Genomic DNA, 20,414 nt, shown 5'->3' with positions numbered 1-20,414 from the left:
TGGAAAGATCCAAAATTAATGAAAAGTTTTTGAAATTCGTCCTCGGCACTCTGTATCCGTAAAGCAATCTTAGCCATGGCTAAATCGTAAGTAACACTGAAGAAATTTTTCTGGCATTCCGAAGCGATTTGCAAACTTCTTCGCATCGTCTCTTTCACAACTGATGGATCCGTGGGTGAATCATTAATTTGCGTGAGATACTCCACCTTTTGAATTTTACTAGTATCTTCAAAAATTTTGGCATTATATCCTATCCACATTGGCGTGTCTGAAATTTGTAACTTATGGGAAAGTACCCACGCAAAGTATTTATGTTGAAATTTATCTGAATTTTGTATATCTTCGGGTAACGATGAACTACTATGCCAAAATTCTGGACGACGTTGCTTCGTAGGCTGTAAATGTTCAAATGAGTCGTCCTCAAATGAACGTTTTCTACGACCAGAGAAATCACGAACATTAATTGATAAATTCTGTTCGAACACTGTAGATGCATTGTTCCTTTCGATGATGTTCAACTCTTCTTCTGTTGGGATATTTTGATAAAGAATACCCACTGTATCATGCAGGGTATTTTTACCAGAGCTTGTTTCCACAAATCTATCGTAATTATCCCACGCTACTCCACATGACAATATAGAAGTGCGTAAAATGCTGGTAGGACATAACTGATTATTAGAAGTACAAGAGTATGCAGCAGACGTTTCTAATTCCAGTATACTGGGATAGGTGATGCAGTAGCCTTGCCTATTTAATATCTCTACTACTTTTTTGCTTCCAGTAAGGCTCTTTACAGTCATACCCAATAAAATATGTTTTTTCGGTTTGATGTATCCTCTTGTAATGCTGTAGATAGAATCCTGTGAATAACATGAAGATAATCTTCTAACTCGATCGCAGCTTTCTTTGCCAACGCCGCTCAAGGCAGTAGTCCAAAAAATATTTAACCACTTGGGAATATCGCACTCTCCTTTATTCAAGACTTCACTATCTATGAAATCTGTTAAAGGTTTTTTTTTTATTTTCATTATATTTTTGCGATATTTTAAAGCGAAATCTTGAGCTTCTTGTTCAAATATGATGTCTTGGATTTCTTCGTCATCAATAGCTTCTATATCAACTTCAGAGGATATACAAAATTGCTTATTTGAAATTTTAATTACTGTAATTTTATTCTGTAATGTTTTCAGAATGAAGTCCTTGAGAACATGAGTGCTGAAAATGGAAGCCTCTAAATCTGTATTTTCATATGTCTCTTTTAGAAATTCCGTGTAGCAATCTTGGAGGTGAATTAGTGACAACACTCGACGATTTGCAATAATTTCTTTTTCAATATATAGAATTAATCGTTGTTTAGCAATTTTATGGCTGTCTCGCTTTTTAGACCAATCATCGGTAGAGGGTGGATTAACTTTTCTTCAATTTTTTGCAACATCTCAATGTCATTCAATTCTGTAGCATAGCTTTTAATTTTTTGTAGAAAAGGTATTTTATTTTTAATATTACGGCAGTATATTTGCCGCCCTTTACGTTTGATGTTAATTTTCATGCAAAAAAAGCATGATTTGGCTGATCCATCATTTTCAAAACTCTCAACATCTATCTCATCATGTGCATAGCTCTCTTCAACAGTATCCAGCGAATGTGCAATGTTTTCTGTTTCTTCATTCTGTTCGATATCTCTGTAAATAATAACATGTGAAGCTATTATATTAGTAACGAAAAAATCAATAACCGAAAACATTTTTTTTGGAGCTTTGTCAGGGTGGCGACTTGAAATTATATTATATATATATTATAAGAATGAACAATAACGTAAAAAAAGAATATTCAACGAACTAACCGAGAGGAGCATGGCATTAAGTGTGGTTCTACGATTGGAGCAGACGTTAAAGAAGTCGAAGCGTCTGTAACTTCAGTACATTCAGCTGCAGACGATGTTACAGCTGGCTCAGTTCTGTATAAAACAAATAAATAAAAGAATAATTCAAATTAAGTATATACATTAGACACAAAAATTACGGGATTGAAAAAAAGGTCATAAATGTTTGGATAATTTTCAACAGATTGTAACTCGGAAGGAGATCGTCGTTCAATAAACAAAAAAAAAAAATTATTTTAGTCCCAACTGTTTAGTTTTCATATGTTACCATACAAAATTTTTATCATTCACGGTTTCGGAGTTATTCAGAGAGAACTACAAAAATAAAAAAATTTCAACAATTTAGCTTCCTTTAAAAAAAGTCTGTGAGTTTGAAAACTTTTTTTTCGAAATTTCACCTCATTGATTTGTTAAATATCATATATATAGATATACAAATTCCTGAGCAACGGCTGCGTGCTTTACCTTATTTTGAAAATAAAATTAAAAAATATTCAATCGACTTACCGTTGATAACACAAATATTGAGATTTCACTCTGAATTCCTTATAACAAGAGGAATGATACCCGATTATGTCGTCATTCCAATTTTCCGGTAATACGACATTACTATATTTATGTTTATGATGCTTTCGAGCAGACAAAAAAGTTCGACAAGAAAGCAAAATTTCTTGAGAAAATTTCTTGATCTCTTCGCGTTTCTCTCTAAAGCGAGGGTTATCACACAATACACTGCATAAAAAACACTCCATTTTTGCTGAGCAATTAAAAAAAAAATGTAAGTTATTTCAGAGCGTCCAACACGTGGTCAACAGAAAAGAACAGCACGGTTATAGTCGGCTTCAGCATGGAGTAACTAAACACAGTACGCAGCATCGCGCGCATGCGTACTAATATAACTAAACTCCAATAGAAAAATGTACAGAATGAATAGATTTTTATTGTTATGAATTTCAAATTCCATTGGAGGATCAGCAAAATATACCATGCAATTTGTAGGACAATGTGGGCGTTAAATTATATAATTATTAACTAACCAACAAAAAAAAAATCAGCTGGTTAGTAATAATTTTTCATGACCTCGTAAATAGTACATGTTGCAAAAATGGGACCTCGTTGATCAAACCTAGCATTTTGTAGGACAAATATTTTTTCGGCTACTTTAGATTATTATTATAAGAATTATAAATTAAAAAACCAGTTAGTAATGAATTTTTGATAACCACTAAATCAACAAATTATGTTCTCATTACCCCTGTTAGCTACCACTTACGAAATTTTTGTACTAGCTAATGTTGGGCGTCTCGTCAAAATGAAGCTACTGACGAAAAATTAGCTTGTTAGTAATCACTTACGAAAAAGGGCGAGGGATCCCGGTCTATTCTGTCTACCGTAATATTTTTGGTTTTGGTTCTTTCACTAACGAAACCGATCATTTGATTGTTTGTTATTTTCAAATTTTCTACTTTAAACGGTAATTCTAATGTCACAGCTGAACAAACAGTGCTATGCAAAAAGAGGTCAATAATTTTTATTTCACGTTTATCATATGAATCTTTGCGTTATAACTGTTCACTATAAATAATTTTGTTGACTAATGTATATGGTTTTTATATATCTGAATCTGAATTTCCAATCTGATTTCTGTGTTTTAACGTTTTCGGTTTTAGGTTTTCTCTCTAATTTATCATTGATCACTTCAAAATATCTAAAAATATGCAACTTATCATCAATTAAATATATCCCGATTTATTATATACAGTGTGTTCCATTTAAGATGAAGATAACTTTATATTTTCGTTATTATGGACGGTTTCAACTTTGACCTTTTACAGAGGGTCTCATTTCTTACTGGAATTAACTAAAAATTTGAAATTGCTACCGACTACTACGAATTTACAAATCAAGTCTAATAATTGCTTTGAAGTTATTGAAGAGTTATCAAAAAAAATATTGTTCTTTACATGGGATTATTTTTAAGGATTTTTGTTAATATAATATAATAAGAATTGTGAGATTTATAATTCAATAATGTCATCAAAAATTTAAAAAAAAATATACAAAGCATATATTTCACATTTTTAAATACAACTAATAAAAACCGAACCGAATCATACTCGATCCAGAATTAGGACATAACAGAGGACTGTTTTTAGTGGCTTTTAGACCGAATTTATGAAATGATTATGATTCTAAATATTGATTCAGCTTGTCTCCTTAAATAACAGGTTATAGATTATGTGTTTTGATAAATAGAACTATGCATTAATATAGCCAAAATAAAAAAAAAACATGCTTGGACCATGATTTTCCTGTTAGTATTTATATTAGTATATATAATATACAGTATCCAGTTTTATCAAGAGTACCTTTTTGGTGTAAACTTGAATACTATTATAAAATTCAATACTACTTAGTACGAATCGTGTACTAACTATGAGTCAGACGTAAAAATATATTCGTATGAAATTTCAATACAATGTTGCCAGTAGTTGCGGCAAAATCGTAAAAAATGTATATAACGCCGTTTATTTTGAATACGGATGGCGTAACGAAAATTTTTTACTGAGCAAACCCTAAGTATTTTCAATTTTTTTAAACACCCTGTATATTAATTTCTTATCATACTTGTCTTATTCTGACACGAATCTCGGCATCGGAAAATCAGAAGGTTTGTCACTTACACTTACACTGTATGACGCGCGTTTCGATAACCAAGTTATCATCTTCATAGACTGAAGGTAAATTGTCTAAGTCAGTCAGATAACTTGGTTATCGAAACGCGTGTCATACAGTGTAATTGAACAACCAAATGAAAATTATATTGAATAATATTGAATCATAAATTACGAATTGCATACCGTAATCAAATATCAAAGAAAAGAGACAAATTATTCGATTTCATTTCATTTGGCAATGGGTAAAGACAACACCTTGGACGAAATCTACAGAAATTTTCTTCTTCCCTTACATTCAATGGCATTCTAATGAGGAAACATCCAATTTACTAATTAAAGCGCAAACGAATTCATATAAGTGACATTAAAAATTGTGTCAAAATATTTTTTTTTGTGGCAAATATCGAGAATCGACTTATTTGTGAAGTTATAGTGGACCAGCTATAAATTTTTAATTTCAGCTTAGTATTACTGTGAAAAAACTAAGATTTCAATTCTTGAAAATGTGGTGTCTTCATCTTAAGCGCGACACACACACTGTACAAAATAATTTATCCATACTCAGATTGTTACTGGTTTTAAAATAAATATAGTCTAGAAAACTATAATGAAATTCAAATTGAGTAGAATTTTGTGATTTTCTAATGTATCTATTGTGAAATTTGTGGAAGTGTTTATATAGTCGCATTATATATATTATACTATCTCCTTGTCCATCAATCCTCAAACAGGCATATATTTAATTCCATTTGTACTTAACTATTTCATTCATAGTTTGAGAATTTAATAATACGACACGCGGTTATTTTTTTCGCATTTTCTGGGTTAGTGGTATTTTCTTTAATAGTGTGAACTGACAAATTTTAAGATTGAGAGAAAGGACTGAAGAATTACATCGTGAAACAGGGATGGTTTCCAGAAAAAGTGATTTCTTTGTTAAGATTCAGAAATAAGTTGGAAATAAACGTTTTATAACTATTTTATTTTTATTTTGTTTTATTTTTTTTATTGATTTACTACTAAAATTTTATATATTTCATATTTACTCAAGAGCTTTTGTCATAAATGAATTTCGATTCTAATCAAACCAAAATGAAAGTCATGGATACGATGAGACAAAATCAAATAAAAATCTTTTCCATCATATCATGGATTAGAGAAACTTCTGTAAGAAAAAATATACAAAACAAATTTGTTAGCTTGTAATCATTTGAACATTGTTATTTATGCAACAAGTGAGTAAAGCAGTACTTTTTTTACGAGTAGGACGGTTTGGCGGCAATTCCTACAAGTGAAAAAAAGTTACTTTACTCACGAGTTTCATACAAAAATTTTACTGCGTCCGTAGACTTAAAAAATTCGACAAAACTTACCAATTATTATTTTGTAATAGTAATATTAAAAGTAGAACTGTGAGCATTATTAATTTGAAATGAAGAAGTTACATTACTATTGGTACTTGAATTGGCAGCATTTAACGAGTTCAAAGAAAAAACATCGTCTATAGTTGTATTAGTACTTATTGGATTGTTGGTAGGATCGTGAACATTTACAATGTTGCTTGAAGTCGAACTAGTTGTCAAAATTTTCACTGCTGAATCCATTTGGTTTTTTATTGAGTGGTTTACGTAACCCTCCGCAACTGTGTTGGATTTCCATCCACTGTGATTCTTCAGTTGAATGATATCACCACTGGAATCTACTAATAGAGACGCCGAAGAGCGTGGGAATGTATGCCCAGTGTAGTTTTTTGGATTAGATAAATTCAAATATGTTGCGATAAGCGAGGGAATTTTTGAAAAGGTTTTGATAACTACAACTTGGGTTTTGCATTTTCCATTTCTATAATGCAGAAATGAATGATCTGTTTTGAAATTTGTGCGTCGTTGGTTTTTACATTTTTTATAAATGTTTACCAAGTTCAATCTATTGTCTTCTGATGTGCAGTTTAAACTTTCTTCGCTATCACTCTCCATCACTAATACTAATACTACACTCCTTCTAATTAGACACAAAACGGATTTTCTTGAAACGAATATCAAGTAATAAAAGTGTAACAGTTTATCGGACAAACGAATTGACATGAGAAAGAAAGTGTTCACAGCCCACTATTTTGATAAAACAATTTTATATTTGTGTTAAAAAATAAGACGTTACGACACTTTTTTAACGCAAAAGCATGAAAAAATAACCTGCCACGGTACTTTTTTTCACGCTTCTTGACCGATTTTGAAATTACATTCTTTATGAATGCGAATGAATGAAAAAAATGTGAATATTATAACGGACGTAGAAAAAACATTTTCCCTGTGCATTAACCTTAATGTTTTGTTTCAGGATTGTAGAACAACACTGTCTAGATTTGCAATTATCCATTGTTGGAATTATATAAGTTTATAGTTTCATTACTACATGATTTAATGTTACATTTTTTCTCTATCTGTCCGAATATTTATCTAAAAAGAAGAAACCAAATATCTTCTCTCCCAATTTTCCACACGAATGATATAATCATGATTAGTTTCACCCCAATTTGTACTCATCAGATTTTTGAAACATACTTTGTAACATGAACTATATACAAATTTTTATATGGTAAAATCTCCTTATTTGAGTGGTTTAGAAGCACCAAAATTGAAATAAAAAATTCCAAAAAAAAGTTTTTAATATCGATTAAAAATCATCGTCTTTCTTAAGTAATTAAAGTTTTATACATTTTAAAACCTCTTATAATTCAGATTGATCGTCGGCAGTGGCAATTATAATTTGCACCTTATATTTTCTCAATTTTTTCTCTTAATTGTGATATAATAATTATGATAAATTGTACATACTTTCTTTTGACTTACCTGCAACACCATTCAAAAATTGAAATGTATCGAATAAATATTGTAACGTTCATTTCTTGCAGTTGTATAAAGTAAAATCTTTTCCCGATAGAAATCGGTGATGGCGAAAGAGTTTTTTACAGTATTGATTAACAATGATCGTCATGTTTAGGCAACGTCCACTAATAGAATTATCTTATTTACACTTACATTACTTAGATATTAATCAGATTTATCATCTGTGCTAGCATTCACATAAGATAAAATCTTTGAGGAGTTTATTGCTGTTTCGCCAGGGTCGTCTTCTTCTTAATTAACTGGCAATATATATTTTTCTGACTTCGCCATCAGCTCTATCCGCTTTTTTTCAAGAAATTGTCCTCGTTTTAATGGATAGTAGTGAATCAGAGCAAATGAGTAAAATATTTATTGAGTCCGGATGTTTTCTGAAAAAGTTAAAGCAGTTAGATGAGCACCTAGCAGTACGTAAATTGGGTTATACTATTTCAAATTCTGATTAGCTACAATCAGAATCCCAGAGGTGTTTTTTGTTGTCTAAGTGAAAAAATTCAAAACATTCAAGAATTTTACTTTCGCAAAAATGTATAAATAATAAAATATCACTTAACATTTTTATGATTTCATTATTAATATTTATAGTTAGAGGATAGTAAACTGTCAGTACAAATCTCAATTTTACAGGAAGAAAACTAAATAGATAGGATGAGGTGATTAAATATTTGACTTGCATTTTAACACTGCTAAAATTAGACTAATCCTCAAGTTACGAACTCCATTTATTGAAATGACGTACGTCTTTTCTCAACATTAAACTTTGTAATAATAGAGGAATCGCCTATATATTAACTTTTTAAAAACCTGATTTTTCAATTTTTGTCCATTGCTATTAACACTGTGCAATGGATTGAAGAATTTATTGCTCTTGTTTTTCATATCAATTGTTTTGACGGTATCACGCATCGTTAGCCAAATTTCCTCTTTTCGAACGACCTAAATATTTAATATTTCGGTCATAACTTGTCCTAATGTCCTGGATGTCGATTTTATCTGTTCGAAACAATATTGTTCTTTAATATTCGTAATTTCAGTAATGTTTTGTAGACAATTTGGGCAGATTATCTGTAGTCACAATAATGAGTGTCAAAGTTTATTATTAACTGATTCGGGTTATATTACATAACAATGGTTAATAACAATCTATAGAAATCTTCAATCATAATCAGATATAGTGATTAATAAATTTAAAAAAAAAATCATTGATGAAAATTGTTTCAGCTAACTGAGAAATGAGGTTCTTTTCTTACATTATACGGTTGTTTAATTAGTTTTTCTTTCGATTGATCGACATAGATTGAGTTATCCAATATAGTCTCCCTGTTCTGCAATAGATTTGTTTTCTGCGGATGAATTTTTTGAAATAGCAATTGAAAATTTCAAATTTCTCTTGTTAGGAGGGAACGTTAAGGCAAAAATATTAATACACGTCATAGTGTAAATTCAGTTTTGCTTTCATTGCGGACAACTAGAGCGATATTTTCAAAATAAGAAACTCTCGTTTTTTATGTTAAATTTAAATATATTCTGAAACCGGAAAAATGTGAAACTACTTCCCAGTATGTCTTAATTTTTGAGGTCATGTCCTTAAAGCTTTAAAAATTAGTAGGACAGTTTTAAATGTTTTGTTTGATATATAAAAACAGAAGTAATACCTGGATATTCAAAAACTGGGTCAAATGAAGTGCTCAAATTGAGAAACCCCATTTCTGAAAAATGAGCTAATCTTAGTTGAACTTTATTCAATCCTATCTTTCAATTTCTGGATATTTGTTTCCAATTTTCAATTTAAATTAACTCTTCAAAAAGAAATGTAGTGAAATAAGGTCCGTTGACCTGGCCGGCCATTCCCCATCAAACAAACTTTCACAGGTGTAGTATGCATTGGACTAACACACTTGAACACCATCGAGATTATGAAAAAAGAATAATATGTAAATTTTTGCTGTAAACGCAATTATTTTAATATTTGTCAAATTTGTTATTTTCGTTACAATCACAATCACAATTTGTTTACCGGTTGCTACGCATATAAACGATAATCGTGATAAATTGATACTCACATTAAAGCATATTAAATTGTTTTACAAACAGCATAATTATTTTTTTGATCTGATGGGTAATTTAAAAAAAATATATTTAAAGTCAAAATTTTACAGTGGGCCGATTTCTATTGAAGCTTATTTGTTATTGTACACATTAATTATTTCGAGAGATAGTTGATTCACGTAATAACAAAATTATCAAAATTAATATTATATTTTCTGTTTGTCACTTAATTTTCTTTAATACTGCATGCATTTTGTATTAATGATTTAGTTCAGACAATATACAATACGTACTAACAGGTTGACAGTCATTATTCAATTATTAATTATTGTTATTTAATAATATTTACTTGATTCAATTCTAAAAGGAAAATATAAGCAATTTCGATATAATAAAAATAGACATTTTCAATTATTTATGTGTTGTTTTGGAAGTCAGAAGTCGACTCAGTAATATTCAATAAATAAAAGGTAAAATTCGTAATAAAGTAATAGCTGTAATCCTGTTGATCCTACTCACTTTTAAATTTTTAAAGATATCATTTAAAAAACTTTGACCTATTAAATAATAATTGTTATTTTCGTTTTTAGAAACTTCTGAGTGTTTATAATTCATCATAGCTTTAAAAGGAAACTGTATTTATAATTAAAAAATTTGAGATTTCCAACTGCATATACATCAAACATATAATAGATGGATTTTTATTTGATGGAAGATATGTAAGCGCTTTTGTCTTGATATTCAGGTCTTATTGATAAATATAGGATTCAAACAGATTCCTTGAGATCGTGGTTATAGTTACTTGATGCAACTCTTATACATGAAAACATACAAACTCACACTGAAGTTATGGTAACTGAGACATTCTTGATTACGTTGTTTAATCTCTTTTTTTGGTGCAGAAGCAATATTATGTATGTAATCCAAAATCCGTCCTTATTTTCTTAATAATTAGATAGCACCATTTTCGAATTATTTATTTCATTTTTATTATTATCTAATAGATCCACTCAAATCTTCGAAAAAATAATTAATTTACCATTAAAAATCATATTCAATTGATTTTAGTCAAATATCAAGGAAATTACATCAATGAGGAAGCAAGTCTATTTGATTTAACATCTCTGTTATATTATTTAAACTTTTATTTTCTTTCTTTTACTTTATTTGTCATTTTCGCATTATCAAACAAACAAACCATTTTTTCTGTATTGACTGTGATGAAATGCACGCAAAAAGAAATAGGAAATGGCAGATGTAATTCTGCGATAGACTGTGATGAAAACATACTTGTATGTATTAGTAGACACGTAACTATTTAACTTAAGTTTAATTGCAGGTAACTGTGCAGGTTTTTTAATCTAAGTTTACGTTTGAGTTTTTAGTTTTATTTCAATATGAACGTAAATATTGATGGAAAAACCTGTTTAAGTTCTACTGAGCTTTTAGAAAACTTTATAATGAAGAATGAATGATTTATAGAAATTGTAAGAGAATCTGTAGACATATACCTGAATTTATTGTATAATGGGTAGTCAATAATGTGATCCTTAACACAACTTCTGTAACTTGTTAAAATATTCGGCATATAGTTCTCAAAAAAAACTTTTTTTATTTGAAATTTTCAGTGCTCTATGGCCTATTAACTTGAATAGATTCACTCTTTGAAAAAACAATGCGGAATTATGTTTCCTAATCATTTATTTCCATTCGAAAAATAGATATTTCATGTCCGTAATAGTAGCTCTGAAGAGATAGAGTGTTGAATGTTTACCTATCGACTGCGCAGTATGTTTTGGTTTGTATTGAAAACATGTTACGTCTTTACGACAGTTCAGATTTCTTTCCCGAACTTTTCATAAATTTTTTATATCTCCACCTTCAGTGTTGCTTTTCTAGTTTATATTGCGGTGCATATAACATACTAACTCTTGTATCTGTCGTGGATTTTGTGTCAGTTCACGTAGTACTAACTTTCATTTTGATATATCAGATGCTGCATTTCGTGATATATGTATTGATATCAATTTTGCCTATGATGAACTGATAATATTCTTCTTCTTTGGGTGCCCTCTTCTAATCCCAGCAAAGTCATTTCTGTCTCTGGCCCTTCTTATCAGCGTCTGAGCGTCTAATCCGGTCCACTCGCGAATATTCTTCATCCATGAAGCCTGTCGTCTGCCAGGACTACGTTTTCCCTTGATTTTCCCTTAGATCAGACATTGCAAAAGTCTGTATTTCTCATTTCTTTTTATGTATCCCAGGTACGAGGTTATTCGAGTTTTTATTAATTCTATACGTTCCCTGTCGCTGCCTATTCTTTGCATTACATCTTTGTTACTGAGATGAGCGACCCAGGAAATTCTCAGCATCCTCCGAAAGATCCACATTCCGAAACTCACTAAGCGCCTTAGTAAGTTCACCTTAAAGGTCCAATCCCCCGTTTCGTATAATAAGATTAGCTATAGAATAGTTTTTTATTTCGCCTTCTTTCAGATCTTACTTTGTCTATTTAATTCTTCAAGTAATTCACCCCCAAATAGTTACTTATGAGGACCAATACATTGGTCATACAATTACTCATTCCTACAATTAAATATTATGGAAATTTTAATTTTTCCATTGAGGTTAACACATTGTTCACATCGATAATTTAGCATAATATTTTTACAAACCTCTGCAATTTACCATATAATTTCATTATTGTTTACTACGCAAGGGATACGTTTTGGAAACAGCTAGTAATTAATGGTGCCACATGCCAGAAAATGGCGGATGGTCGACTAATTCGAAACTAGCCTGAATTATTGCAGATCTGTGACTAGATGCGTAATCTTGATGAAAGAGGAAACCATCACACAATTTCCTTCATCGTTTTAATGTATCGCCCCATATTATTTTGTAAATTAACAGATGTAATATACTAAAATTAAACATCCCAAAATACGGTGTGTATTATCTTCCCTTCTGAAGGTTTTATCTAAATTTTTCTAGACAGTGCTGAAACACGATGTTTCCACTTTTTACTCTAAATTTTGGTCTCCACATCATCGTGAGGAAATAGGACTCATCCACTGTTACTAATATAAACAGAAAATGGTTTATACTGCTTTAAAAGACTGCTGCAAATGTGTTCTCGAATTTACTTGTGTTTTTCCGTTTATCCTATGTCATAATAACTCTTTTAACTAATATCTAGTATAGATATAGAGATGTGACTCTCTAGAATTCATGTTTCCAATGTAAGCACGCTTCAGCAGGTTTGTCAGTTTCTAGCGTGAGTCTATACATAATGTGGCAATGTGAAGCATTGATAAATAATTGTTTTGATTCATAAATAAGTTAGAGGAGGAGCAAAGTAATCAGCCTAAGTAGCATTTCTTATTCTGCTACTATCTTTTCTGTAAAATTTGACCCTTCAAATACTTTTGTAACTGAGCTACATACCAAATCTGTATGAAGTATATACAGGATGGACAATATGTTAAATGTAACTACATTATTTCGATTAAGATACCTTGTATATTTTTGTCTATAGTGTTTCAAATTTTAAAAACCACCTAGTTCGTTTAGTACTCAGTGGTAGAGTGCTAAAAAATGATAAATCAACAAATTGCATTTCTGTATGATAAACGTTTAACATTCGATGAAAGTATTTATCAAACATGTATTATAAACAAGCTGAAAATATTTTCACTTTATTGAAGGAGGAATAAAGGCCGCTTGAGTTGATGAAAGACAACGTGCATACAGTGCAACACGCAATGTTTCTTGATCAAAAGCATGCGCAGTTGGAGTTCAGCTGATTGTTCCATGCAAGATCTCGCACTTGCGAAATTATCGGTTTGGTCTCATTTTGTGATACAAAGATAATTTTGTATTTTTTCTCTTCTAATTCTATAGATAAACTCATGTTTCCCCTTGTTCTATCTAGCCAGGGCTTTGTCCACCAACGTCTGGGCTCTCTTTCTGCTCATCAGGCAAGGCAGTAGCTGACCACTTTCTCCTGTTATTTTCATTTTTGAAACGCTAACAGGGAAATTGTTTACTTCTTCTTATGGAATTTTGAATGACGAGAGACTTGCGTAAAACTGCAATATTTTGATCTTGCAAGAAATTACATGCAAGTTTTGTACCATGTCGAGCAGTCTTAAAAGCAAGAAAGCTGCAATGATAGAATATACGACGTAGCAACCAGATCGTACGACCCCAAGTAAAAATAAATTTTACATATTATTTTAATTGGTTATTTTTGTATGGTATTTCTAGAAAAAATGTTAGAATATTGTCGGAATATATAGATTTTGAATTAATTTTAAATAGTTACTGTATTTTTATTTGGAAATTGTACACTATATTTTTTCGAAAAAAGAGAGACAGATCGATGTCTACATATATAATCAAGAGTAAGAGAAAAAGGATATTAAAAAAATGGAGAAATATACTGAGTATCTTCTTCGAAAAACATTTAATTTGTTCGTAATCGTAAGATTATCACTCCATCTTTTTCGTGGCCTTCCCATACTTCTTCTCCTCAGTGGTAACTTGTCTCGTGCTATTCTTACTATTCTTTCCTCGCTCATTCTACTTATGTGTTCGTCCCATTCGCACTTTCTGCTCAGTACCCATTCGTTAATATTTTCCACTCTGAATTTTTGCCTTATGTCGTCGCTACGTTCCCTGTCTAGGAGCGTTTTTCTAGGAAGAAATCTTCGGATCTACTGTATCTACTTCTCATCTGGACTCGATTTCTTCTTTCCCGATCTCAGTTGGCAGTCTTGTCTCTATTCGTTTCCTTGTGAGAATTATCAGTTAAGTTTTTTCCTTAATGAGTAGAAGTCTGTGGTTTGTCATCCTAGCCTAACCTAACCTAACCCCATACCCGTCTCATTTTCTGGTTCAATTTTAACTGCGGTCGTTTTGCAGATTGTACGGTAATCGCAACTATCACATTATCGGCGTAAGCAACGAGTAGCGCGCCAAAAGCAAACTATCATATAGACCGTTCCATAGATCTGGCCCCAGTGTAGAACCTTGAGCGTCCTCTACGGTGATTTGTCACGTTTATAAAGACATCATTCCAAACACTCATATCAGTAATAAATTTTTTTAAAGACATTGCAATAACAGAATTTTAGATTTTACTTATAGTGTGAAAGGCAAAATATACTATGTGTTTGATGTTGCTTATGAAAAAATTTATCGAGATTATATTCAAAATGTGCGATCTCGTTATAGTAATATAAGATTACATTAATAATGAGATTCTTCCATATGCAAAATATTTTAACAAGGAAACAGTAGCTTATAACTCAATCCCTGTAATATTTCCACAAAGAACCCGTTAGAATACGTATCTACAGCTTACACTAAATAATAACAGGGTCTTCAAAAGAAATAATTATTTATTTATAATGTATATCGCTTGTGAATCCGTTACACTTTGAATACCCTGTACAATTAGTTTTTTAATACTATCTGGTAGCTCAGGGTCACTCACTTCCATAATAATAGAATTTTTTACAATAAACCGAATATGTAAAAAAAACTGGAAGCTTCTAGAGAATATTTAATTGAATTTCTTGTCGAATCTTTGTATATGAAAAATAATAAATTTGATGTAATTATAGCTATTTTAAAAAATTATAGCTTTATGAAATAGAATAGTTTATGCTATAATTAATTTGATTAACATGAGAATAAAAACCACATTAATCCGAGAAATAGATGGAGTTGCTGGGTAGTAGACATTTTAAAAGTACCATTGACATGTCTTTGTTTTGTACTGTGAATTGAGATACTCATGCAACATAATCTTCTATTCAAAATATCTTCTCAATTATTATGAATTGATTGATTATTTTATCCTCCTCTTCCTGTTTCGTATAGTATATAAGCTGACAATATACAAGGTGACCAGAAATTATCTCTGCCAATCGCAAACTATAGATACTAGATGTGATTTTATATCCTTAAAACCTAATTTATGTATACAGGAAAGTTGATTATAATCTAGTTTCCTGTGGATATGTCGCTATTGAATTTTTTTTTCCGGAATTTTCCCTCACGAGTTCACCGATCTTGTCTTCTCTCACATTACAGTCCCTACTCTCAGGTGTGCAACAACCATCGCACGTTCAGTTTATGTTTTCCTTTCTAGAGTTAGTCGACCTCTACGTGTTCTTCTCAGAGGATGCCATTCCAGTAAACGTTTTGACCACCTGTGCTCTGGCATTCTTTGGACGTGTAATGCTCTGTTATCTGGTTTCCGTATTATTGTGCATTCTATCCCTATTCGTTGCTTTATTTCTCTGCTCTCGTAAAAGACATTCCCACAATTTTTATTCTGTTTCCTATTGCTCTAATTGGACATTCTTTTACCTCATATAAAGTAAGAATATTCCGTACTATTCTTAGATAGACATTTTTAATTTCTTGGGTGAGATTTTAACTTAGTGGCAGTTTATGAAGTGCTTGTGTAGCTGATTTTCTTCGTACTATTTTTGTTTCCATAGCATTTCCACACAAGTACCATAGTTTTACTCATATTTATTTCACGTCACCACAATTCGTATATTTCTTCCAACTGCCTTATCATATAAACCATGTCTTCTTCTTCCTGCGCAAAAATAACGTTATCATCTAACAATAGTAGTGAATGAACTAAATTACCTTGTACGGGTATACCCATAATTCCACGTTTCCGGTACCATCTTTGTGAGGCATGATCCATACAAAAATTGCAAAGTGTGGACGATGTGCCACATCTTGGTTTTACTCATTTTGTTATAACTATCGATTCCATTAATTTATTTCCTAATTTGTGCATTTGTATCTTTAAATAACTTTTTTCGTTATATTAACCCATTTCTCTAGACCGTTCGTTATTCCCATAGCTTTCCATAACATATAAATGTTATATGTATTTCGATGTCTCACTACAAGTTTTCTGTAATGTTTCTTACTGTTATTCACTCAAATCATCCACAGGTTGTTCTATTTCGTCTTTTATATTGTGGTGAAGAACCTTGCGATTGAGGATATAGTACCGTATCCTATATATAGTACCTCTATAATAATTGTTGGTTTATTTCTTATTTACTTTTTTACATGTGAAGGATATGTAAGGCAAAGTTTCATTTATTTGCAATTACTTCTCCTCATTGGATTTTGTTTAAAAGTACCTAGATAAAGGATGCAATACTTTCCCTTCTATATTGCAACGATTCCATTTTTTTATTTCCAGCGGGTGTATTATTGCTTGTGCCATTTAGGACTTTCGTAATTTTTGCTTCGCTCACTATTGTTGTCCCTAGGTTCTATTGAATGTAATCTAGTCGATTTTCTTGCATGCATCGATTTATTACAATCTATTGTTTTAACTATATTTCCATATAATATTTTCCATTCTTCGATTATATTCTAGTGTCACTCTTTGCTTTACTCTTCTCGTCTTCCCTTCTAATTTGTCACTATATTTTTCTGAATACCTGTTTTCCCTTCGTTAAATACCGAATGCAGCTTTTGTGTTTTGTTATTGAATTGTTATGATAGTTTCACCTTATACCTAATATTTACCACATTTGCTACACTTTTTGCTGGTTATATAAACCTAATTAACACTAGACGACATTTCGCCTGTTTGAAACTTTTTCATACTTTATTATGCAGTTGCTATTTCTCAATACTTTGATCAAGTTAATGAATTATGTAGTGTTTTTATAAAAAAATATCTTTCCAATTATTAGTATTCAATATCATCATTTGATCAATAAAAAATATTTAAATAGCAGCCTATTTGTCAAGGCTTCTACCTTCTAGAGGAGAAACTTTTGGAAGGGTATAAAATCACATCTAGTATGTGTAGCTTGCTTGTGGTAGATGAATTTATGTCACAAGAGATGTGAGTTGTTAGGAAGGGTCAACTCCAACTAAAAGAATCAGTGACACTTAATTGAGAATTAAATCAAATTTGCTTTGAGAGATTTAGCTATAACTGCTGTGAATTAGTTAAAGTTGATACCGCGATTTGTGAATATTAATACATAGTAGGATTAATAAATGGCTAAACTTCAAAATTGTGCTTGGTGAAACACGAAAAACTCAAGGTGAAGGTAGTACTGAGAAAACGAATAAAGAATATAATATATAATCACTTACCTACATGAAAGTTTTTTATGCACAAAATAGCGGACAAGCTTAAAGTTTATTCTAAAGCAGGGTCCACACTATGCCACGGTAGGCCGGGCAGGTTGACTCTGGTGGGCTAAGCCGAGCGGGTACGGGAAAACGAAGCCGACCGGGTTATTTCTACCTACATTATAGTTTAATTGTAACTAAAGCCGCTCGGGGTCGCTCGACACGTCCCCACTCTATATTTTTGTTCGGATCGGCTTGGCTTCCTTTGATCTGTACCTACTTTATGCGGGTTGGGATCGGCACGGCCCGGGCCGGTATTTTCTAACCTGGCAAAGCCGCCCAGGCCGTCTACATCAACGCGGCTTAGGCCGCCCGACCTACCCCGGCATGGTGTGGAAATTATCACAATAACTTAATTTTGATGCGTTGTTCAACATTCATGTTTCAATACAAACACAGTATTGGTGATTACTGTTATAGAAATCTATTAATCATACTTTTTGATAATACATCTTATTTGACTTGCCAAACTGTTTCTAATGTTACTAATCTTACTACTTTCTTTATCCGAATGTTCATTAAATATGATGTTATTTCGGCTAAAAGAACTCATTTCTTTTGCACTTTACATCCTCCGATTTACTATTTTTTGCATCAACGTAGACTGTATTCTCATAAATATTTATTAACTATGCTTGCTTGTCTATGTTATTTCTAAAGTTTCTATCATCAATTCAAAGATCTACATTGCATTTTAGGTTATATAATGAAGTTTTCAATAAGTAATGAGGGAGTATGTCTACCGCTTACTTTGAAGAGGCCAAGTGCTACCACTATCAAAATAATCTAAGATAAAAAATCATTAAAATCACAAAATATTTATTATTCACCTAGGTTTTGTTAGCCTCTACCAATATAATACACGTATGCCACTTAAAATCCGTCCGTTAGGTCATTTTTGTTTTCATACAAAAGAACATTGTTGCTGATTGAAAAATAAAAATGGTAAGACAGATATTCATTTTATCTCTGATACCAAACAGCCAGAGTGTGGCAAATCTCTAACCACAAATCAACCGCTTTCGAATTATATCACTCATATGGGTACCTACTCGTGTTTCTCTTAACTACGATTCACCGTGAATCTTATGTTGATAACTGCCTCAATCGAATTTTTGTTTCCAATAGAAATAACAATTCTGGAAATCATAAAATACACTTGGTCTGAACCGACAAAATGAAGTTCTGTAAGTTGAATAACAAATGATGTTGAAAATTTGCGTGACTGTAGTCTATTGATTATTAATAATACCTTCAAGTTCGTTTTTAAAATGATCAATTCCTGTCAAGAAAAAGTATGTATTATTTATATTGTCATAATGGATATGAAAAAAAGTATATAATACAAATTTCTTTCCACAAAATTGATATAGAAGTAAAAATTTACTATTAAGAAGTAAAATAACTTTATAGAATTTACCAGTACAGTATTCGTGAATTGAAAAAAGGATTTCTAGGAAAATATGACTTTTAAATAGATTATCTGATCCAATAACATTTTTATTTTGATTCGTCACAATTTTTTTCCGCAGCTGTTTAGAAATGCTTTCTGATGTTTATTTGAGAGTAATTTTTTGGGGGATATCTGCTTTTCCATTTACTGTGCTTAAAGGCATTTATAGTACACAAAAAGTGAAGCGAGAGCTTACTAAAACTCAATGATTTTGATATGCTTATAAATTGTGAGTGTTAATATCATATTTTGATAGACTTAAAGAAAAGTCGAAACGTTAAATTTTATCTACATTTTAAAAATTATTAGAAAAACTTGAAGAGACCTAAAATCAAGAACATTAGAAACATAAAGAAATTAATAATTATGTATACATGCTTCAAATACTAGTAAGTGATATGTTTTAAGATGGCTGAAAACTAATGCATTTGAATGCAACAATAATATAAATATGTTTTCGAATACGTAGACTTTCACATTCGAAAGTGTCAGTATGTTTATCAGTTACAAAATTCGCATGTCGAAAAATAGATAAATTTGAGATCTCATAGTTATACGTCTCATTAGAAATTCGCAGATGTACTACTCATCTTTGGTATTCTGTATATGTTAATAAGGTCATCTTGAAATATCAGTTTCCGTACTGTTAAAAATTAATCAAAAATTATCAACATAACGAATCAATTTGATAAAACTTTTTTAAAAAAAGAAATTCTATTAAATATTCGAAAGAGGCGTGTTAGTTCCTCATAATTTTTGAAAAATTTTTATAGAACCGTTGTTAAACATTTACTCAAAGCAATAGAACTGGACTAATTTACTTATAAAAAGATTAATTAATGTGGAGCTTTCCGTATATAAAATAGTGTAAGATGAATTTGCCTTAAACAAGATATTCATAGTTTGTATTACAAATATAACAAACCTCAATAATCCAGCTCCCTTTGATTCAATCTTTTTTCTCAAATATATATACTGTTGAGTGCCAACTACCAAGAGTTAGTGATGTTGAAGTTAAGTTTTAGTATTTTACTCTTAAGATTTCAACTAGGAATAATAATTTATCGAGTACTGAAAAAACATGTATTAGAAACCGAAACAGAGCTAATTTTTTTTTTTAATTTTATAAGTAATTATCTGCAAGATAATGTAAATTGTGTTTTAGAAAAAAAATCTTGGCAAATGTATTGAATTAGTCTACTTAATTGTAACGACTGGATTATTATACATCTATGAAATATACCCATAAT

At 31.0% G+C, this 20,414-nt stretch overlaps 2 protein-coding genes across 3 annotated transcripts in view; one reads left to right on the top strand and one right to left on the bottom strand.

The window, feature by feature from the left end:
- LOC130449028 (zinc finger protein 408-like) overlaps positions 1 to 20,414 on the top strand; it is a 135,324-nt gene that overhangs the window by 87,488 nt on the left and 27,422 nt on the right. The window lies entirely within an intron of this gene.
- LOC130449027 (uncharacterized) overlaps positions 1 to 20,414 on the bottom strand; it is a 41,521-nt gene extending 21,107 nt beyond the window's left edge. Inside the window, exon 1 of the mRNA XM_056786659.1 lies at positions 1 to 20,414. This exon is cut by the window's left edge and continues 13,266 nt beyond it. Within this exon, the coding sequence (XP_056642637.1) occupies positions 1 to 1,028 (1,028 nt within the window). The 5' untranslated portion in view covers positions 1,029 to 20,414.

Source organism: Diorhabda sublineata, chromosome 9, assembly GCF_026230105.1.
Source record: "Diorhabda sublineata isolate icDioSubl1.1 chromosome 9, icDioSubl1.1, whole genome shotgun sequence".
Taxonomy (NCBI): domain Eukaryota; kingdom Metazoa; phylum Arthropoda; class Insecta; order Coleoptera; family Chrysomelidae; genus Diorhabda; species Diorhabda sublineata.
Note: the sequence above shows the minus strand (reverse complement) of the source record. Positions and strands in the feature narration are given on the sequence as shown.